The 20272-nt window shown below is 63.4% G+C and overlaps 3 protein-coding genes across 6 annotated transcripts; 1 reads left to right on the forward strand and 2 right to left on the reverse strand.

Annotated features, from left to right (window-relative positions):
* Positions 1-636: 636 nt before the first annotated feature.
* MRPL54 (mitochondrial ribosomal protein L54) lies at positions 637-1809 on the reverse strand. Its single transcript, XM_074528761.1, has 3 exons — positions 1677-1809; positions 1138-1294; positions 637-873 (listed from the first exon to the last, which is right to left on the reverse strand). The coding sequence occupies exons 1-3, from the start codon at positions 1750-1752 to the stop codon at positions 741-743; spliced, it is 366 nt and encodes a 121-aa protein (XP_074384862.1). The 5' UTR covers positions 1753-1809; the 3' UTR covers positions 637-740.
* Positions 1810-1901: 92 nt separating this feature from the next.
* Positions 1902-8849, forward strand: APBA3 (amyloid beta precursor protein binding family A member 3). 3 transcript variants are annotated; one of them, XM_074528744.1, is made up of 10 exons: positions 1902-2966; positions 3415-3454; positions 3857-4002; positions 4142-4228; positions 4785-4943; positions 5287-5466; positions 5671-5883; positions 6842-6961; positions 7669-7825; positions 7919-8849. In XM_074528744.1, the coding sequence occupies exons 1-10, from the start codon at positions 1902-1904 to the stop codon at positions 8293-8295; spliced, it is 2544 nt and encodes an 847-aa protein (XP_074384845.1). In that variant the 3' UTR covers positions 8296-8849. The 3 variants fall into 3 exon arrangements, with proteins under 3 accessions (XP_074384845.1, XP_005494295.3, XP_074384844.1); XM_005494238.4 differs by having other exon boundaries at positions 7685-7825; positions 7919-8133; XM_074528743.1 differs by having other exon boundaries at positions 6842-7825; positions 7919-8133.
* A 211-nt stretch (positions 8850-9060) lies between these two features.
* TJP3 (tight junction protein 3) lies at positions 9061-20135 on the reverse strand. 2 transcript variants are annotated; one of them, XM_074528741.1, is made up of 21 exons: positions 19315-20135; positions 18833-18932; positions 15947-16114; positions 15747-15871; positions 15427-15529; positions 14835-15249; positions 14461-14564; positions 13440-13599; positions 13268-13355; positions 13021-13085; positions 12815-12890; positions 12559-12715; positions 12236-12344; positions 11581-11800; positions 11082-11278; positions 10784-10879; positions 10490-10560; positions 10077-10388; positions 9751-9978; positions 9477-9520; positions 9061-9369 (listed from the first exon to the last, which is right to left on the reverse strand). In XM_074528741.1, exons 1-21 carry the CDS (start codon positions 19506-19508, stop codon positions 9270-9272), a joined length of 3132 nt encoding a protein of 1043 aa, XP_074384842.1. In that variant the 5' UTR covers positions 19509-20135; the 3' UTR covers positions 9061-9269. The 2 variants fall into 2 exon arrangements, with proteins under 2 accessions (XP_074384842.1, XP_074384843.1); XM_074528742.1 differs by lacking the exons at positions 15947-16114; positions 18833-18932; positions 19315-20135 and having other exon boundaries at positions 14835-15310.
* Positions 20136-20272: the final 137 nt, after the last annotated feature.

Consider the following 20272-nt stretch of genomic DNA (forward strand, 5'->3'; position numbering starts at 1 on the left):
AAGGAGCTGCAGGGCAGAGTCCAAGGTGGAGATGAGCTGGGGTGACTGTGGCACCTCTCAGCCAGGTGTGCCCAACACACAGACAGAACCGAGGCCAGGGGATGGGCTTTGCCAGGCTGAAGCTGCCCAAAGAGGAGCAGAGTTAGAGCAGTGAGGCCCCCGTTGTGTGGGGAAGACCCTGCCTTCACTGTCCAGCCCAGCCAAGCCCTGCATCCCAGCACCACTGCTCCTGCTGCTGGAGGAGGAAAGGAGAGGATGGTGTGGGGGTGGCACTACAACAGGCCACCATGTCCCCTCCCTCACCCTGCCTGCTGTCCCACAGCACTGCCAAAGCCAGGCCCCTCCTGCCAGCCCCAGGGAGCACAGGCTGCTCAGGCCCCGAGATCCCCTGGCCAGGGACGCAGTGACACGGGTGGGTCATTCCTCACCCCACATCCCCACGGAGCCCTCAGCCCCAGCATCGTGGCACAGCAACAGGACCCGTGTGCAGTGTGGGCTCTCTCTGTGACCCAAAACTCGAGCTTCTGTATGAACAAACACACTGAGACCTCGTGGCCTGTGCTGCCTTAGCCCTTGGCATGAGCTTGCAAAGGGTCTGGGGTTGTCACAGCCTTTGTAACACATAACAGCCTCACCAGAGATTTATTTTTTATTTACAGCAAGGAAAAGAGACCAAAAGCCAGGGCAGATCCCAGTGCCACTTGTGCTGGCACACAGGGAAGCCCCCAGCTCAGCAGCACCTACAGCTTCTTGCCCTTCTTCAACTTGTTGCGCTGCCATGTGTTGTACTTCCGCAGGCGCCTCCAGTACTCGAGTGAGTCGGGGTCCAGCTCCTCCAGCTTCTTGGGGGGCCCGAGGTGGATCTTAAAGAGCCTGGGGGTGAATGCAGAGGGTGTAAGGCTGTGGGAAGGACGACAAAGGGACAAGCACAGGACGGAGCAATGGACATGAGTGACCAGGATGTGCAGATCCCACATCCACAGTGCACCCACTCCTGTCTCCTGACCCTGGGAAAGGCTTCTGGGTCGCAGAGGGGCAGTCTGCCTCCTCGCAGAACACTTCTCTGTCCCTCTTACACAGCTCTGTGCCCCTGGGATGGAACCTCTGGGACACAGAGGGGAGTGGGGTAGCACGCACCAGTCGGGGTACTCGGACTCGGGCTTCAGGGCCACCTCCGGACCCTCCTTGAAGTAGTTGACCCCCATGGCATGGGTGGCGAGCATGGTGGGGTCGGTGCACACCTCCGGCCCCTTCAACGCCTCCTTCGGCACACCCTTGCCTTTGGACTTGGCGGCTGTGGGGAAAAGGGCAGGGTGAGGTAGGGTAAGGGCAGGGTGAGGGCAGGGTGAGGGCAGGGGGTGTGCCGGGAGTGAAGGATGCAGGCAGGGGAAGGGATGGGGACTCGAGGGCAAGGGCACCGCGGGGCGCTAACAGGGACCGGGGCTGGTGAGAGTGGGGGGCACGAGGAATGGAGCTGGGCCGGCGGCACCACCGGGGAGGGCCCTGGGAGCGGGACACGGGGCCCGGAGCGTGGGCAGGGCATGGCCGGTACCATGGGGAGAAGAGCGGGACCGGGGCACGGAGGGACGGGGGGACACACGAAGGGACACACGGGGGCGGGGCCGGAACCGGGACCGAGGAGCGCGGGCCGGGGCCGGTGCCCGTGCGGGCCTCACCGGGTTTCTTGGCGTAGCCGCGGGCCGAGGCACGGAGCACAGCTCCCGCCGCCCGCAGCAGCGCCCGGGCGGCCATGGGCGCGGGGCACGGCGGGACCGGGGCGGGGTCGCGGCCGCGCCTGCGCAGCGCGAACGGAAACGGCGGCGGGACCGTCCCGTCCGGGCCGGAGGCGCCGGTAGTGACCGAGTCCGCCCGGCCCGGGCCCCTCCCGGGCCGCCGGTCCTATGGATACCGGCACCACCATGGACTTCCAGGCGGCCGCGCTCCCTACCCCCGGCGGCGGCGGTGATGAGAGCGCGGAGCCGCGGGCCATGGACACGGAGGACGGACCGGACGCCCCTGGGCGCTGTGGAGGCGGCGGGCGGCCGGAGGAGCCCTCCCGTAGCGCCCCGCAGCCCGGCAGCGGCTCCGGGCCGGAGGGGCCGGGGCCCGCCGCAGCCCCGGAGCTGGCGGGGGGCGCGGGCGGACGGACCGAGCTGTGCCGGGGCTCGGGAAGGGCGATGGAAGCGGAGGAGGTGCCCGAGGCGCCGCAGGGCTCTGCCCGCTGGGAGCCCGGTGCCAGCAGCGCCTCTCGGGGCACGGGGCGCCCCCGGAGCCCCAGCAGCGCCGACCCCGCGGGCATGGAGCTGGATGAGACCCCCGAGCCCTGCGCCCGCCCCGCACCGGGGGCCGAGTGGGCCGAGGATGTGGAGGACGAACCCTCGGAGATCCAAGGGCTCCTGGCTCAGCTTGAGACCCTCGACCCCAACCTCCGTGACTGCCCGTCCGCCCCAGAGCAGGGCTCGCCATCCCGCTCGGGCTCCGGTGCCCGGCGGGGCCGCGGGCAGTGCCCGGGCCGGTGCCGGCCGTGCCCGCTGCACGTGGCCACGGGCCGGGGCCTGGCGACGCGTCCGTGCTGCCCGCAGCACTCCGGCTGCCACCGGCCCTGCCACGGGCTGCTCTTCGCCGAGGCTGACCGGGAGGACTTGCTGAGCCTCCTGTGCTACGAGGGGGGACTGCCCGAGGCTTGTGCCGAGACCCCCTTGGCCCACTCCGATGTCCTGGCTGGGACCAACCTGGAGATGCTGCAGGCTCGGGAGGACCCAGCCGCTGTGGAGAAGCCTGAAGGGCTGGGGAGGCCAGAGAGCTCAGAGGAAGAACCTTCTGGCAGCTGGTGTTACGGAGAGGGGCTTTGCGAGGACGATTCTGCCTGCGAGGCTGCTCGGGAAGGTTCCCCGGAGCCGGCGTGGGCAGCGCTGCCTTCCGCTCTGGTGGCCGGGACAGAGCAGCCACCTCAGAGCACTATGACCGTGAGTGCACCGTGCCTTGGGCTGCCGTGGGGCAGCAGGAGCCAGGACGTCCCCCTTGGCTCTGGTCCCTCCTGGAGTCTGGGATGGGGGCAAAGGAGAGCCAGGGCCGACTTTGCTCAGGTCTTACAGGGCCTTGCACTGCGAGATTGCCCATACAAGACCCTCAGTACCAGCTTTGCCCTGAATGCATGCTTGCGTGGCTGGCTGGTTCAGTGTGTCCTGGCCTAGAGGCTGGTGCATCCGAACAGCCCCTCTGGTCCTAGGGTCCTGTGCCATCTTCCCCTCCAGCCCCAGGACCCTGTTCTTCTCTGTCCAAACCTGGGACCCTATGCCATTTCTCCCATCCTCAGGGACACTCTGCCTTTGCTGTCCCACTGCTCCAGGGCTAGTCAGGCTGAATCCCTGAGGCCCCAGCCACAGCCTCACTTGCTCTCTTGTTGCTTTGCAGAACAGGGAATCCCCATCATCCTGCCCAGCCTTCAAAGAGGGTGAGTTGCTTCTGTTCTTGAGCAGCAAGCACATGAGGAATCCTGCCCCACCTGCTCTGACCCTGAATGGGCATGGTCCGGGGTCCCGGTTAGGGAGGGAACAGCAGCTCTGCACCCACCCAGAGCGGGTGCACCAGGCTCCACGTGGCTCGTTTGAGGGTTTGCTGAGGAAATGGAGGTGTATCAGGGATCGGGGGGGGTATACTTGGGGAAAAGGGTGCCATGTGTTGCCAAGGGAAGGGGGTAGCAGCCCTGGACCCCCAGTGCTGCCAGGTGTCCATGTACCAAGCACTGAGCTGCTTCATTGTGTGTAGGAATGCAGCTAACAAGGCAGCAGGAGTTGGTACCCCCAGTTTCAGAGGTGGGGGAGCAGCCTCTGCTCAGTCCCTCCCAATACCTCAGTTCCAGGCCCTTGTGACCCAGAGGACTTGCTGGATGGTGTGATTTTTGGGGCCAAGTACCTGGGCTCCACGCAGCTGGCCTCGGAGAGGAACCCCCCGACCAGTGTCCGCATGGCGCAGGCACAGGAGGCCGTGGACAGGATCAAGGTGCAGGAGGGATGGGGGGCATGGCTGCCCCGAGCCTTACCCCATGAGGGTGTGGGGCAGCGCCCAGGGTCTGCCTGAGGGCACCTGGCTGTGGGGCTGGGTCCCAGCAGGGTCCTGTGACCTCTCCATCATTCTGCAGGCACCCGAGGGGGAGTCCCAGCCCATGACGGAGGTGGATCTGTTTGTCTCCACACAGAGGATCAAGGTGCTCACTGCTGACACTCAGGTGAGCAGGAACAGCAGTAACCTCGTGTCTCTGTGGCTGCTTCAACATTCCTGTTTGGCCTCAGGCTCTCAGCTTTACTCCCACGCCAGCAGGGTCTTGCCTAGTGATGGCCTATGGATGAGGACACATGTCTGGAAGGGGACATGTCACTTCGTAGCCATCCTGTGTCATGTCCTTCCCTCTCTCTGTGTGGCTGCACAAGGCCTCTCATGCCACCTGCACCCTGTGGAGCTGCTGGGAACCCAAACTGAGATCTGGGGAACCCAGGCTGGAAATCTGGAGAGCTCTTTGCCTCAGGATTAGTTTCTGCATTATAGCAAGAAGGAAGAGCTGCCCTGTCCCCTGGCGACACCCAGGGACACAAATGAGTCCTTGATGAAGAATCTGTTTGTACCTTTTGGCACAGACACGGTTTCTGCCCAGCATGTGCTGGGCAGCTGTGCCACATCCCAGCACCATGGCCAAACCCTTCCTGCTTGCAGTGCCAGCAGGCTCACGGTGCCCACATGGTCTGACAGCCCCGAGGGGGCTGAACTCCGCCTGTTCCCCTTGCCAGGAGGCCATGATGGACCACTCCCTGCAGACCATCTCCTACATTGCCGACATCGGCTCCCTCGTGGTGCTCATGGCGCGCCGGAAGCTGCCGCGGCGCTCGGAGGCGGCGGAGGAGAAGCGGCTCTACAAGATGATCTGCCACGTCTTCCACTCACCTGATGTGAGTGAGGCAGCACACGGGTCCCTGGTGTGGGTGGGCAGCCCTGGGGACCTGAGTCCCATCCCAGTGTAATAACTGGGTGTTCTGGGCTGGGGTTGCAGCAGAGACCCCTCCCTCCCCACTAGGGAGAGGCAGAAGCCCAGCCTGAGCATCTCTGTCCCCCATAGAGCCCCAGCAAGTGCAGGGGAGGGTTGGCTCCACACAGGGGCCCATTCCAGCAGGGAGGGAGCCAGGACATCCTGGAGCTCCCAAGCACGTTTCCTGTGCTGGGCACTGCAGGGCACTGGGAGCTGTTGGCTCCAGCCCAGAGGCACAGGCAGGAACAGCCGCTGTGTTTCTGCAGGCCCAGGTGATTGCCCAGGCCATCGGGCAGGCATTCGGCGTGGCCTACCAGCGCTTCCTGGAGGCCAACAGCATCGACCCCAGCGAGCTGAGCCCGCGGCAGTACAGCCGTGCCCTGCAGGACCAGGAGCAGCACAACACAGAGCTGACCCACTTCTCCCGGCAGGAGAACTGCAAGGACGTAAGAGCTGCTCCGATGGGTGGGGACAGTGTGGGGAACCCACTGGCACCTCTGTGTCATCCACTCTCTGGCTCCCTGTGCAGCTGAGGTGCTCCCTCCAAAAGCAGAGCCTGTCCCAGCCAGCTGTGAGTGCAGCTGTGGGCTGGGACAGTGCTCCATGGCTCTGGTGGAGGTTGTGACTGTAACCCACCTGTTCTCCCCCAGGTGTGCATCCGGAAGCAGAAGGGGGAGATCTTGGGCATTGCCGTAGTGGAGTCGGGCTGGGGCTCCATCCTGCCCACCGTGGTCATCGCCAACCTGATGCACGGGGGCCCCGCGGAGCGCTCAGGCGAGCTGAGCATCGGGGATCGCCTCATGTCCGTCAACGGCACCAGCCTGGTGGGGCTGCCCCTGGGCACCTGCCAGAGCATCATCCGGGTGAGCCAGGGCAGGGTGACCTCCTGCCTCACGCCATGGGGGAGATGGGGACTGCCCTGAATGACCTGGGGGTGTCTGTGACACCAGGATTCCTTTGGGGCCCCCAGCTTTGGAGACAGGTGTGCCCAGGTCATACCTGTCCTGCAGGCTGTGGCAGTTCCTGCTCAGAGGGCTTGGAGGAAGGCAGGGGACAAAGGGACAAAGCTGGGGAGTGCACTTGCTGTGGCCCCGCCTGAAAAGGAGGGTGGAGGTGGAGAAGGGCACCTGTCCTGAAGGGAACTTGTTGCATCATCTACCTCTCAGTAGGATGGGAAGGAGCTGGAAGCAAGGACAGCATAGCCTCAGGGGCAGGGATGTCTTGGGCTGGGTTTGTAAGTTCTTGTCCCTGCATTTGCATTTGCAGTATCCTGTTGTGTGTCTCAGTTTCCCCATTGAAAACAAGTTGCTAATCCTCAGCCCTCACATGAGCAATGTGGGTGTTGGATGTTGGGTGCTGCTGCCTATTATCTGTTCCCAACAAACCTCTTCTGTAGAAAAGTAGGTTGGATTAACATTTAGGCAATGCAGTTAAATCCACACATGACAGTCACCACAGCTGGCTCAGTGAGAGAGGCTAGAAAGGCTCCTTTTTGCAAGGTTTTAGTTCAGCAAAGTATATCACATGTGGCTGAAGGGAACCCAGCAAGAAAGAGAGCAACCACATGGCGCAGGCAGCTTGAAAAGGGGAAGGGGTGGGGGGCAGAGCTAAGGGCAGGGCAAAGGGGATTGGTCTCCAAGGGAGGGGGTCAGCCACCAGTGGTACCAAGCCATTGAGGGGACAGGGAAAGGGGAAACCAGGGGAAGTTGTCAAACAGAAGTCCATGTGGGAGTCTGTCTTTTCCCCCAGGAGGACTGCATTACCCCTCAACCAGTCTGAATAGCTTTCCAAAATCTGACCATGCCCCATCCCACCTTCCAGGAGCTGAAGCACCAGACTGAGGTGACACTGAACATTGTGCACTGTCCCCCTGTCACCACGGCTGTCATCCGACGCCCCGACTCCAAGTACCAGCTGGGCTTCTGTGTTGAGAACGGTGTGGTGAGTGCCCGTGGGATGGGAGCTGCGCCAGGTCTGCTGAGGGACAGGCAGAGCCAGCTGTGTGCAGGGACCAGCGCCCAGCTCCCACACTGCAGGTGCCTGCCCAGGCCGAGGGGTCACAGGGCTCAGCAAAAAGCTCCTGACAGCCTTTCTGCAGCACTGGTGGTTGTATCCCTGTTCTTGGTGCTCTGTAGCTGTTTGCTTTCAGGGTGGTGGCTTCTTCCTGGCTTTCTGGGCATGACCTCAGTGACAGTTGTTGCTGTCCCCTGTGCTGAGCTACTCCCTGCCCTGGGCTCTCGTGTGGCTGTGTTGGGAAGGCAGAGAGGGACATTCCTGGGCTCAGTGGGAGCTGGGTGGGTGGCACAGCCCCCTCGCACCCCAGCTGCTCCCCCTAGCACTGGAGATGTGGGGCTCTCCTGGTGCCCCAGGGAGCAGCTCAGTCTCTGCAGCCCCAGCCTGAGGGGAGCAGGAGGGCTCAGTGGGGGGACTGAATCAGCTGGGGGACAAAATCCTGGGGCTGCCCTGGCCCCAGCTCAGCACGTCATGCTGGTGGCAGCAATGCCCAGGAACATCCCTGCCCTCCCTGCGTGCCCAGGGCTGGAGGAGCTGTGCACCCAGGCAGAGCTCTGGCCGAGAGCCTCCGGGGCTGTGAGGGTTTGGAGCAGTGGTGGCAGGGCCGGGCTGAGGGCACAGCCCTGCTCTCACAGCCCTCTAACCCCCCAGATCTGCAGCCTGATGCGCGGGGGCATCGCGGAGCGGGGCGGCATCCGCGTGGGGCACCGCATCATCGAGATCAACGGGCAGAGCGTGGTGGCCACGCCGCACGACAAGATCATCCAGATCCTCACCGAGGCCGTCAGCGAGGTGAGCTGGGCCCCACGGAGCTGCTGGGCTCGGAGCTGTGAGCAGCACCCTCCAGGCCAGGCCGGGGTCTCTAATCTGTGCCTCTCTGCCTAGGTGCACATCAAGACCATGCCAGCCTCCACGTACCGTCTGCTGACAGGGCAGGAGCAGCCCCTCTTCCTCTGAGCCACCGTGCCTGGGGCAGGCAGGACGAGCCCAGGGCTGCAGGGGCAGGACTGGCTCTGCCTTCTGCCCCAGCCCTGCAGCAGAACCCTCAGCAGGGCCTAAGTCTGCACCTCTTTTGTTTTACTCAGGACACAGTGGGACACTGGGGGCTGATACCCAGCCTGAGCAGCACCAAGGTCTGTGGTGCCACGCTTTGGGCACCTCTCCCACTCCAATTACCTCTCCCCAGCTCAGAGTGCCTGCACAGTGCCTGTCCTGCTGCTGCACAGGGTCCCTCACCTTGGCCTTCTGCTTGTGGGAGGTGAGGGGGCCTTATGTGAAAGCTTCCCCCACCCAGTCACTGACTTTTGTACTTTTACACTCACCAACAGTGCCTTTCCCAAGGTGGGGATGGTGCTGGAAGCACAGCTCAACTCCAGAGCACAAGCAGCAGAGCCCCAGAGTAGCACTGACCCCACATAGCCATGTGTGGGTGCACACTGGCACCCCTGAGGGATACCCAGCAACTCCCAGACTCAGCCTTAAGGGCAGAAGCGCTCTTGGCACCTCCTCTACTCCCATGGCTTGGCCAGAGGCTGTTGGGGTGCAAACTCTCCGTTAGACACGTTGCACCAAGCTGGGAATCTGCCTCAGCTTTTCCATGGTGCTGCCTTGGATCGCTCTGCATGCACAGCCCAGCCCAGAGCCACAGCCCTGGGAGCAGCAGAAGGGAACATGGCATTGCCCAGCCCCACATCCTGGCAGTTTGGGGCTGCAAGCTATTTTGTGAACAGCTCTCTGGGCCCCCAGGGCTGCAGCAGTGCTGACCTGGCTGTGCCTTTGTGCCTGGTTGCTCTAAAAATAAAAATTTTGGGAAATATGGGAGGCTGCATTTGAGGAGCTGCAGGGGGACTGCAGCAGAGGAGGGAGCACATCCCAGGCCTGCCCTGGTGCCAGGCCCCAGGTGCCCCTGTGCTGCCTCATTGTACACAGGGCCACTGGCCAGGGAGGTGCTTGGATCCCAGCAGAACAACCCTGCTACACAGTGTCCCCTGAATGCTGCCACCCAGCACTCCCAAAACCAGCCCATCCTCATCCAAACATCCCTTTTATTCCAGTAGCAGTGGCTGTGGCCAAAAGGGAAGGAGGCACGTGGTAGTGCAGGCACTTGGTGATGCAGGGTATAGCAGGATTGGGCCCAGCCCAGCCTGGCCACTGGGGCACCACCTGAGCTCTCAGCTGCACCCAGCTGTGCAGGGCTGCAGGAGGGCTGGCCTGGAGGGACAGGCCAGCTGTGCCACTACACATCTGTGGCTGGGCCCCACTCGTAGCCTTCATCCTGGTCTGAGTCATCCCTGGCTCGTGTGAACCTCCTCCTCACCGCCTCGTGCTCGTATTCCCTGGGGAACAGAAGGGTGCTGATGGCTCTGTGTGACAGGGACAGGGCCCTGCTGGGACTGTCCCCAGCCCTGGGCAGCTGCCATCCCCACCCCGGGGCACAGGGTACCTGATGCTGTCATAGCTCCTGCCCTGCCGTGGCCGTTTGGGCACCTGGGGAAGAAGAGGTGGGAGAGGTCAGGGGCAGGACAGGGGCTGTGCCCCAGCCTGGGGCTTTTGCCCCTGGCCACCCAGAGCTGGGCACAGACACACAGCTGGACCCTGCAGCAGCCAGAGGTGACACCCTGCCTGTGCCATGAGAATGGGAGTCATGCTCCAGAGCTGGGCACTGTGCCACCCTCCTCTGCCCCACCAGGCTCTTGTACCAGTCCAGGACAACCCACCTGCTCGCTCTGGCTGTGGCTTGGGGCCAGCTGTGCTGGCTCAGAGGAACGGGCCAGCCCAGGCTGGTCGTAGGCCTCCTCTGCCTCGCCGTCTGTGTAGGCGCCCGCCTCCCCATCCGTGGTGTCATCGTAGTCGCTGTTGGCTCGGCTGTCACACGTCAGGTAGCCTGAGGGCACTCTGCTTGGTGGGTTCAGCAGGTCCAGACTGTCCTCGGTGGCCACATCTGCCTGAGGGGTGGGGATAACAGAGACATGGGACCTCAGCTTTGGGGGGCCATGTGCAGCCCTCGGAGGCCCAGCCTTGCCAGAGAGCCCATGCCCTGTACCTGCTCTGCTGTTGTCCAGACTGGCTGGCTTTGCTGTGTCCTTACGATGTCCTGGATCTGCTCGTACCATGCATTGCCGCTGCCACTGAGGCTGATGGTGGCCGTGAAGAGGTGGCTGCAGTACTTCTTCATCTTGTTGGCCTGGGCATAGAGGCGCCGGGAGCTCTTCCTGGAGTCGGGTGCCAGCCACTGCCGCATGGCCTTGATGCCCTGGCGGCTCTCAGGCTCGCAGAACACCACCACGGGGTAGTACTGCACGTAATTGAGGCGCTCTACAGCCGAGGGTGTGATGTCCAGCAGGGCGTGCTTATTCTGGGGCAGGGCACAGCCATCAGCCCTGCTGGGAGCAGGGATGAGGGCCATGGGTTTGCCACAGGCCCCAGCTGGCTCCAAGGACGTGGGAACGGTCTCACCTTTTCTGCGATCTGCCGCACCGAGTCCAGCTTGATGACCTTGGACGATGCCCCATCTCGGGGCACACTCGCTGCAGGACACAGAGATGGGGCATGAGAGGGGCTGCACCTCCCACAGCCCCGGGCTGGGCATGGCCATGCCCAGCCTGGGGCTGTGTTCCTCAGGGAGAGGAGGGGAAAGGGTGAATTAGGCCAGGAAGGTGTTGGGGTGTCATAGGGAGGGAGCCAAGGTAAGGAACTCTCACAGGGTCTGGCTGCTGGGTGTCATTTTCTCCCCAGCCTGGGGGCACTTACGGGCAATTTCAAAGAGGTCGGGCAGCTCCCTGCTCAGCTTCTGCACAGCGATGTCTGCGATGGGGCCCAGGATCACCACGGGCCGCTTGAAGCTGGCTGTGGGAGGACACAGGTGCTCAGGGGGGCTGGGGCAAGGGTAGAGCTCCCAGCACTCAAGCACCCAGCCCCGCTCCTCGTGGTGCCCACAGGCCTCCACCTCGCCCTGCTCCTCCCAGGACAGGAGGGCCCATCAGCAGTCACAGCAGGGCAGCCCCAGGAGCCGTGTCCCCAAGGCAGGTCAGGCTGCCCTGGTGCCCACCTTCCTTGAGGACCACCCTCTCATAGGGTGGGTAGCGCCCCTGCTTTGTGAGGGCAGACAGGTCCTCCCGGCTCTTGCGCAGCATCTTCTTGGCTCCCCGCAAGCCCCGCAGCTTCCAGAACTCAGCCCTTGCCCCGGAGGGGTTGGCTCCAGACGTGGCTTTCAGCACCGACTCCAGGCTGGCAATCTGCTCTGCCCTGGGAGAGGAGAGGGCTCAGGACCTGCAGCCTCTGGGTTTGAGGAGCAGCTCAGGAGAAGCTGGCACCCTTGCTCGGTGGCACAGCCAGGTGAGGCCATGCTAGACTTCTCTCTCTGGGACTTTGGACAACTTGACAGTCAGCTGCCTCACCACTCTGAGCAGGGATTTCACCAGCTCCCGCTTCCCACCACTGTCCCACCAGCCCTGCCTCTCACTGAGCCCACCATCCCTGTCCCCGGCTCACTTGGGAGCCTTCTCTGGCTTTGCTTGTCCAGGGGCTGTTCGTGGCTCCATCCCTACCTGCTCCGGTTGGGGATGATGCCCTTCTCCTGCTCCTGCAGGTCCCTGCCCATGCGCACAGCCAGCCAGCTGCCCAGCTTGCCCCGGTACATGGTGTCCAGCACGTGGAACACGTCCCCACGGACAAAGCTGAGCCCTGACGGCGTGTCCTTCTCAAAGTCAAAGTGTGTCCGGATGTAGAACGAGTCACCCACGTTGGACGAGACCATCTTCCTGTAAACTGAAGCCCAGGGCAAGAGGGACCATCAGGGGAGGAGATGGCTGAGGAAGAAGATGCTGGAGAGATTTGGGAAGGCACTAGGCTGGCTGGGAGGCTCCACAGGAGCCCTTGCTGCTAAGGAGGGTATTGGGGATGCTTTTTCCTCCCATGGCACTCTCAGGCATGCTGGGGACAGTAGGATCTGACTCGCCAGCACATGCTGGCCTCTCCAGGCTGAGCCATGGTCCCAGAAAGCCCCTGTGCTCCAGGAAGCCAAGGCACAGAGCTGGGATGGTCTGGTCCCCTCCCATCAGCACTCTGGAGGAGGAGGAGGGGAAGAAGGACCACCCTGAAGGGACAGGAAGGGCCATGGCAAGTCCAGCAGGTCTGATGCTTGCCCAGAATAGACAGAGGATGGAGAGGCCCGAGCCCAGGATGAGCCTGGTCACCACTCACTGTCCTGCTTGCTCTGGATCCACAGCGTGACCTCCTCGCCTGGGGGCAGGGCCATGAGATATTCCACAGCCTCCTCACGGGTCATGTTCTGGAAACTGGTGTCATTCACCTGCCACAGAAAAGCACTTGGACATGGTCCTGCCAGCAGGACAGAGGGCATGGGCAGCAGCAGAGGACCCAGGAACAGCAGTGCCCAGGACAGAGTGGGAGAGGGAAGTGATCCTTGTCACCCTGGAGGTGATACCCTGGGGAGATATTGCACCCAAAAGTGCTGGGGCCAGTCCAGATGCAGCAGCATATGGAGCATTTTCAGCCTCGGGTACCTGGAGGATCTGGTCACCTTCCTGAACCCCCTGGATGTCAGCCAGGCTCCCCTCCTGCACGCTGGACACGAAGATTCCCACATCATTGCCACCTGTCAGCCGCAGCCCCACACTCTTGGCCTTCACAAACTGCACAACCCTGGCGTTGGTGCTGTACCTGCCACAGAGAAGGACAGTCAGCCCCGTGGTGACATGCAAGGACAGGACAGCAGCTCATCATGTGCCCCAGCCATTCCCCTGCCTCTTGCAGACATACCCATCCTTGTGGGCAGCTCGGGCAGTGAGGCTGGTGAGGGGGCTGTGCCCATCCTGCTCCATGGCTTCCAGAAGGTCTGCAGGAAGGAGAGCTGGTCTAGGAGCAGCAGTGGCTGTGCCGAGGCACAGGGAGCCCTGGCATAGCTCCATGGGGCTTTGGGCAGTGGAAATGCACAGGAGCCTGGAGCCCCCCCAGTGCCCACTCACCTGGGCCCTGAGCATCAGCTACAGCCACCTTGGCCACAGGCTCCCTGCTCGATCGTCCCCTCTCCCTGGAACAAGGTTGAGCAGGATTTAGGCAGGACAGTGGAGAGAGCAGAGCAAGCTGGGCATGGCAGTACCACCTTCAGGGATACTGGCTTAGGAATGGAGAACCAGCATCCCCAGACAGGTGGAGAACACAGAAGGATCTGCCAGGGGACAGAGGGGCTCATGGGGACAGTGTGGGCCTTACGATGATTTTGTCCTGGCAGCAGCTGGAGATCGTGGGGAGGCCTCTGGAGATGGTGGATGGGACAGCTCAGAGTCGATGTCTGAGATATCTGCGGGCACAGGAAGGGAGATATCAGTGGCCATGCAGCCCCCGTGCTGTGTGACTGACCCTGGCCCCAGCACCGTCCCCTCACCGTCCATCTGGGAGCTGCCACTCTGGCTGTCAACGTCGGGGATGTTGACCAGGAACTGCCGGTGGTCACGGAGGATGAGCAGGGTCAGGATCCCCTCTGTCTGCTCAATGAGCTGCTGGGTTTCAGCCAAGGACATGTCCTGGCTGGCTACCCCATTGATCTGGAGGGGCAGAGTGGGAGGCCTCAGGGCACCTGCTCCTGGGAAAGTCACCCCCAGGAACACCCCACGGGGATGGGATACTCTGATTGCCATCTTCCTGCTCCCTTCCCAGCTCCTCCAGGCCAGCCCCAGCTCCTGCAGCTTCACCTGTTCTGTCCCTGTTCCTGGCTGCTTCCCAGTGTGACCTCATTTTGTACAGAGGAAACCATTAAACCATTAGCATGCTTTGTTAACACCCACTTCCACCTGCCTGGGGCTATGCCCGCAGGCAGGATTGCAGGACCCCTCAGACACCTGAACCTCAGTTTTCCTTTGCCCTGGGCCCAGCACTGTCCTTCCATGCCCAGGCCTGATGCAGGGAGTCAGGCCCCAAGCAGGCTCTGGGGCTGAGATCTCCCTGAGCAGTAGCTGCTTTTCCCAACAGACTGTGGGATGCAATCCCTTCTGTTTACCCCAGAGTCACTTTAGCACCAGGTCCCAGCAGCCACGGGTCTGCCTGGACCGGCTGTGCAAACAAAGGGTCTCCCTCCCTCCCTTCTATTTCCTCCTCCCCAAATACTTTAAGCATTGTTTTATCTGACAAACACCTGTGACTGTCATCCAGTGGGGACATGGACACACAGTGGGGGACCACACCCCGTGGGGACAGTGGGGTGGACATGACCCCAGTGTGCCAGCAGGACATGCCACCAGCCCTGGCAGCAGGGAGCTGCTCCCTGGGACAGCCGGGGTGGCACAGGCAGAACTGCCTCCAGCATGGCCGTGGCTGGGCCCTGGCAGTGACACCAGCCAGGGACGACCCCTCCAAAGAGGGGCAGATGAGACTCCCAGTGAGTGCCCTGCACCCTGGGGCCCCCATACCTTCAGGATGAGGTCTCCCTCCTGCAAGGAGTTGCCCTTGGCCGCCAGCCCGCTCTCCACGATGTGCTTGATGAAAAGCTGACTCCCCAGCTTCAGGCCATACTCTGCAGCAGAGAGAGCCATGATGGTAGAGTCAGGCAGATGCAAGATCCCCCCACAAGCCCCAGCTCCCCTTGGGGTACTGGCAAGCCAAAGCTGAGCTCTGTAGCCCCCAGCTGAGGGGAGGAGGTTTAGTGCACCCAGCATGGCATGCACTGTCCCCTTGCTGCAGCCAGGCCCTGGCACCCACCCAGCCTTCATCCCCTCCCTGGGGGAAGGCATGGCCGGAAATCAGGCAACAAGAGCCAGAGGCAGCAGGAGCAGGAGGGCCTCACCCTCATTCTGCTTCTGCTTCACCAGGACCGAGGTGATGGGCTTCATTGGCACGTCCTGGCACGGCAGCCGCTTGAAACCCGACACCAGGGCCAGCCCGTTGGTGTCCCCGTCCTGGCCAAAGGAGCAGTGTCTGCCCTGTCCTCTCCGATCTGAGCTGCCGTGCAGGCGGTGGCTGCTGTCCTGGCTCCGCCTGCGGCTCCGTGCCACCAGCCGGTGCTGCCTGCGCTCGTCGTGCGGGTGACCAGAGCTCCTCTCGCTGGACGAGTCCCCGTCGTAGCCCTGGCTGTGGTCCAGGTCATCCCGGGAGCGCTGCAGCCGGTACTCCTCGTCTGAGTCGTAGTGCCGGGCCACGGCAGGGGACCCAGGGCTGCTCTTGCTCACGGGGAGCTGAATCTTCTTTGGCCTTTTCAGTGTCTGCAGGTGCACAGTGAGCAGAGGAGGATGATGGTACAGCTGTGTCTGCCAGGAGATGTCCCTGCAGCAATTCCCAAGCCCCAAACCTCGGGCATATGTGGACAGGGGATCTGGGATGGGGACAGGCACCAGCATGAGCGTGATGCCAGCCCCCATCCCACCACAGAGCACACTCACAATGTTGGCGATCTTGCCACAGGTTTTAAGTGTCTGGATGGCAACAGAGGACGGGACGTTCTCCATGGAAATGCCATTCACCATCACGATGTGATCCTTCTTCCTGGGAGGGAAAATGCAGCTGAGATGCTGTCCCAGGCACAGCTCCCAGCCCAGGGAGCTGGTGGGGTGGTGAGCGTACCCCAAGGGTTCCCATTCCAGCCAGGAATGGGCAGGGCAACAGTGGTGCTGGCCCTGTCCCAGCAGGAGCGATTCTCCATCCCTCCCACCCTTGCTGGCAGTGACCCCCCCCCTCTGGCCCCATGTCCCTGTGCACTCACTGGAGCTGACCCATTGCTGGTCCCCCAGACACCACATCTGAAACAAACACCGCTGTGTCCCCGGTTGTCCTGTTGGGACGGTCACGGCCTCCGGAGACAGCAAATCCAAAGCCCCGGTGAGGGTCCTGGTGGGGGTGGGCAGAAGGGTCAGGCAGAGTTGACCCCACAGACCCCATCCCTCCCACAGGAGAGAGACTGACCTTGCTCAGTGTCACCGTGTGCTGCTCCCAGATCACCATCTCCTCCATGCTGGGCACCCACCAGCTCAGGCTGGGCAGGGGCTCGGTGGCAGCCGCACGGCCGGGGGGCTCTGAGTGGCTCCGGCTCCTCTTCGCAGCCGCCGGCCCCTTCCTCAACCCAATATCCGGCTGCAACACAGAGCAGCAGCAAAGCTGAGCCATGAGCACAGGGACTGTGAGGCTGCAGGGGACAGAGCTCCAGGGTGCCAGGACACAGGGACTGGCAGCTGTGGCACAGCCCAGCTAACCCTGCTGAACCCAGAGCTGCCTGTGCACCACGACGTCACCCCTGGGGATCCATCTCCATCCCCTCAGACACAGGTCCATGCAAAGGGGGTTTTACACAGGGCAAGCACAGGACTCATCTCCATGGCTGGGACCCTGTCCATGCCATCCTCTGTCCTCCTGGAGCTGCCAGGCCTTGGGGTGCTGCTCTGGGTGGTGTTTTTTAGTGCCTGTCCACCCACTCTGGGCTTCGGCAGCTCTGCCAGCTGGTTTGGTAGCACCACTGCCCCAGTTTCACCATTTCATTTCTCTGGGTTTTCCCCAAATCCAATGTTTTCCACCTGAGGCAAACAAGCCTGACTGACAGAATAATGTCCCTTTGAGGCTGAAACTTCTGGGATGGGCCCAGGGATCTCCACCAGCTTCTGGTTCCCTGTAGGTAATGTCAGCATGAACCCAGAGAGACATGGTGGGAGACAGCACGACCAGAGCCTCCCACCAGCTCCCATGGGGTGGGACAGGGACAGGCCACTTTGTTCAGGGCCTCACACAATCATGAAGTAGGAAGAGGCCTTCAAGATCATCAAATCCAGCTGTCACTCCACACCACCATAATCTCCCCTAAACCATGTCCCCAAGTGCCCCATCCAGATGCCTCCTGAATGCTTCCAGAGATGATGACACCAGCACCTCTCTGGACAACTTATTCCATTGCCTGACCACTCTTTCAGTGAAAAAAAAATTGTCTAGTATCTAATCTGAACCTCCATTGGTGCAGTTTGAGGCCATTTCCTCTGGTCCTGACACTTGGCAGAAGAGGCTGATGCCCACCTCACTACAATCTCCTTTGGGAGAGCAGTGAGGTCCCCTGAGCACCCTTCTCCAAACTGCACACCCTCAGTTCCCATGGCACCACACAGCTGTGGTGTCTGAGGGCTCTGGAGTGCCTGTGCTCATTCCCAACAGCCCCCAGCACACCTCAGCCCTGCCAGGGATGCCCACATTGGTGCCACAGGGAGCTCAAAACCTCCACAAGCCCTTTGGGAATTGGCCACGGGGCAGCTTTGGTGGGACAGAGACACCTCGTGGGCAATGCCAGGGTGGTGCCACAGCAGGGGTGTGGCAGTGGGCAGCACAGCCTGGCACCAGGACATCCCATGGGCAGCCCCCCAAATGAGACCAGCCTGAAACGAGCCCCAGCCCAGTGCAGCGCAGGGAGGGCTGGGGGAGGCCTGGGGTAATCATTCACCCGACAGGCAGGTGAATGCTGCAGCCACGGGCGGGGAGGGCAGAGTCCCCTGTGCGTCATCGGCTGCCGAAACCAGCCCGAGCGCCACCCTGCCACCCAGGGACACGCGGGACCGGGGGCAGCTGGGGCTGGGCAGGACCCCAGGGTGGCAGCATCCGCTGCCCTGGCACTGGGAAAGCTGATAATGAGCAGGAACTCCCAGAGTGGCATTGGGGTGGTTTCAGCTGTGTCACCAGTGCTGTTTGTGCTCCCTGGACACCTACAGGTCACACGGTGGGAAATATAGGGCCAAGAGAGACCAACCTGGAGCAGCCAGATCATCCCTCTCCCTAGAGTGGTGACATCTGCTGAGCTAGAGCCCCCCAATACAGCCCCTCACTGTCCCCACCTGGCTCCCACTACTGTCCCACCACCCTGGTGTCCGTTGCTCTCCAGGCAGTGCCTGGAGCAGCAAGGGGATGGCAGCAGCTCCAGCGGCACGGGCATCGTGCCTACGGTGCCACCAAGCCCTGTCCCTGTCCCCAGTCTCCCCCCAAGACCTGGCGCGGGGCCTGCACCTGCCCAAGGCCGAGGCTGGCAGCAGGAGGAGCCGGCTGAGCCGGTTTGCGACAGAAACCAGCGCGCAGCTGGAATGGCCCCGCAGGGAGAGGCAGTATCTGGGCAGAGCTGACCGCGACACACCCAGCACCGGACACCGGCAGCCCCACACCGCCCCACACACGGACCGTGGCACCAAACAACGCCAAGCTGTGCTGGGGCAGCTCAGCCCACGGCCAGGTGCCCGGTTCGGGGCTGTGTCAGGCCCCAGGTGACACCGCCCGCCATGGGGACAGCCACAAGTCGGGGGTCCTTTATCGGAAAGTGACACACGCAGCCCGCCCCAGCCGTGCACACAGCCAGCCCCACCACCCAAAATGTTTCCTAACCCCCTCCCCTGACAGAGCTCCTCATCCTGGGAACCTCAAAGCCTTCCTGGGACCAGCGAGGCACCTGCTCTCAGCCAGTGCTGCAAAACCCCTCGTCCCTTGTCAGGTCCTGGCCATGCAGCACCGAGGTCTGGATCCCCCAGGGGCTGTGCTGTCCCAAGCCCACCCAAAGCGCTGATCCCGACCCCCTGCCCTGGGAAAGGTCTCTGGAAGGGCTGCCCCGGACCGAAGGTAAGCCGGCAGCAGAGCGGCACGTCCTGCAGCCCTGGGGCGGGGAGCTCCGACCCTCGGGGTGTCTCCGTGCTGTGGGGCACAGCTCCACGAGGGTCACTGCGTCCTGCAGCCAGCCAGGGAGGGACAAAGCACGGCCAGTTCCCCAGGTGAAAGCATAGCTGAAAGCCAGAAAGGAGGGCTGACAGATCCCGGGGGACAGAATGAGGCACTCACCGAGCCTGGGATCCGACCAGGAAGGAGCGGAGCGCCCGGGCTGGTGGCAGTGGTGTCACTCCAGGGTGCCTTGCGTAACCCTTTGTGGCCCAGACTCTGCCTGCAGCAGGGAAGGAGCAGGAAGGGGGTTCCGGGGGCAGCTCCCCGGGCACAGCAGCTCTCCCGGAGGGCTGTCCCTGCTGTTCTCCACCGCGATGGCGGCTCAGCCACCTGCACTCATCACCGTCCCAGCGCTGCACCGGGACAGGCTCGCAGGATGCTGGCGGTGCCTGCAGACAGGGGCTCCTCTGCCCCAGTCCTCGTCCTGTCCAGGGAAGCGGTGGGACTCTGCCCCAGACTCCCAAACCCTCCCAGCGTTACCCATCGTCCCAAGAGGGGACAGACACGGAGGCCAGCCTTGAGATCCCTCTCCCGGGAGGTGTGGGGGAAGCTGGTGATGGCTGCTGCCCCCTCTCCTCCCCTTCCCTTGCCCCTGTCCGCACCTGAGGACCAGGTCCCCGCCATCCCTGGTTCCGCGGGGCCGCTTTCCGGCGCTGACAGCGATCAGGTCCACGCCGCGCTTCTCCGCCTCCCGCCGGGGCCGGTACCGCTCCCAGCCCAGCGCCGGAGCGGCGTGGGGAGACCAGTTTCTGCGGAAGCCCCCGGCCCGCAGCCGCCAGCCCGGAGCCGGAGCCATGCCGCCGCCTGCCCCTCCGCTCGCTGCTCGGGACCGGCTGCTCCCGCGGGGAGCCTGCAGCGGCTCCCGCCGCTCCCTCGGACCAGCCACAGCCGGGAGCCCCTCTGGCAGGACCCGGCGCCGCCGAGCAGCCTCATTAGTGCCCGTGGCCCCGGCGTTGCCTCCTGGCAGCGGCAACCCATGCGGGGCACGCGTGGCCCCGGGGCTCCGAGAACCGGCGGGGCCGGCCCGGGCTGACTCGCGCCCCGCGGCTGACCCGGGCCGGGCGGCGCCACTAGATGGTGCCGCGGGGCCAGGAGGAGCCGGGCCCCGGCTTGGGCTGGGAATCGGCGGCGCTGAACGGCGCCGGGGCCGCGCAGGGAGGAGTGAGCGGGTCCGGGTGTCGGTGCATGGCAGGCCCGGTCCAGCCCGGGATTGTCCGGCTACCGGGAGCTCTCGGAGACGATTGGGGGCGAAGCGAGGGGCGGGTAGGCACCACCCGGCACCGGAAAGGCTCGCGGAGGGCCCCGGTCCGGCCGGGGCAGCGCGGGGGAACCCGAACCGCGACGGGACGGGGGGCACGGGCTCTGCCGCGCAGGGCGGGACACGCCCCCGCCGGACCCCGCCCCTCCGTCTGCGCCACGCCCCCGCTGCCATGGGCACCTGCAGGCCACGCCCCCGCTGCTATGGGCACCCACCGGCCACGCCCCCGTTGCCATAGGCACCCACAGGCCACGCCCCCGCTGCCATTGGGCACCCGCAGGCCACGCCCCCGCTGCCATGGC

The sequence above is a fragment of the Zonotrichia albicollis genome, chromosome 29 (genome assembly GCF_047830755.1).
Source record: "Zonotrichia albicollis isolate bZonAlb1 chromosome 29, bZonAlb1.hap1, whole genome shotgun sequence".
NCBI lineage: Eukaryota > Metazoa > Chordata > Aves > Passeriformes > Passerellidae > Zonotrichia > Zonotrichia albicollis.

Excerpts from the sequence above, each read along its gene's own strand:
- MRPL54 (XM_074528761.1), bottom strand. The coding sequence starts at position 1,752 with ATGGCCGCCCGGGCGCTGCTGCGGGCGGCGGGAGCTGTGCTCCGTGCC. Across the intron at positions 1,295-1,676 it reads CGGCTACGCCAAGAAACCCG|CCGCCAAGTCCAAAGGCAAG; the intron begins GTGAGGCCCGCA and ends TTTTCCCCACAG. Across the intron at positions 874-1,137 it reads GAGTCCGAGTACCCCGACTG|GCTCTTTAAGATCCACCTCG; the intron begins GTGCGTGCTACC and ends ATTCACCCCCAG.
- APBA3 (XM_074528743.1), top strand. The coding sequence starts at position 1,902 with ATGGATACCGGCACCACCATGGACTTCCAGGCGGCCGCGCTCCCTACC. Across the intron at positions 5,884-6,841 it reads CCTGCCAGAGCATCATCCGG|GAGCTGAAGCACCAGACTGA; the intron begins GTGAGCCAGGGC and ends CCCACCTTCCAG. Across the intron at positions 7,826-7,918 it reads TCACCGAGGCCGTCAGCGAG|GTGCACATCAAGACCATGCC; the intron begins GTGAGCTGGGCC and ends CTCTCTGCCTAG.
- TJP3 (XM_074528741.1), bottom strand. The coding sequence starts at position 19,508 with ATGGCTCCGGCTCCGGGCTGGCGGCTGCGGGCCGGGGGCTTCCGCAGA. Across the intron at positions 12,716-12,814 it reads CGAGCTGCCCACAAGGATGG|GTACAGCACCAACGCCAGGG; the intron begins GTATGTCTGCAA and ends TCTCTGTGGCAG. Across the intron at positions 10,880-11,081 it reads GAGGGTGGTCCTCAAGGAAG|CCAGCTTCAAGCGGCCCGTG; the intron begins GTGGGCACCAGG and ends GTCCTCCCACAG.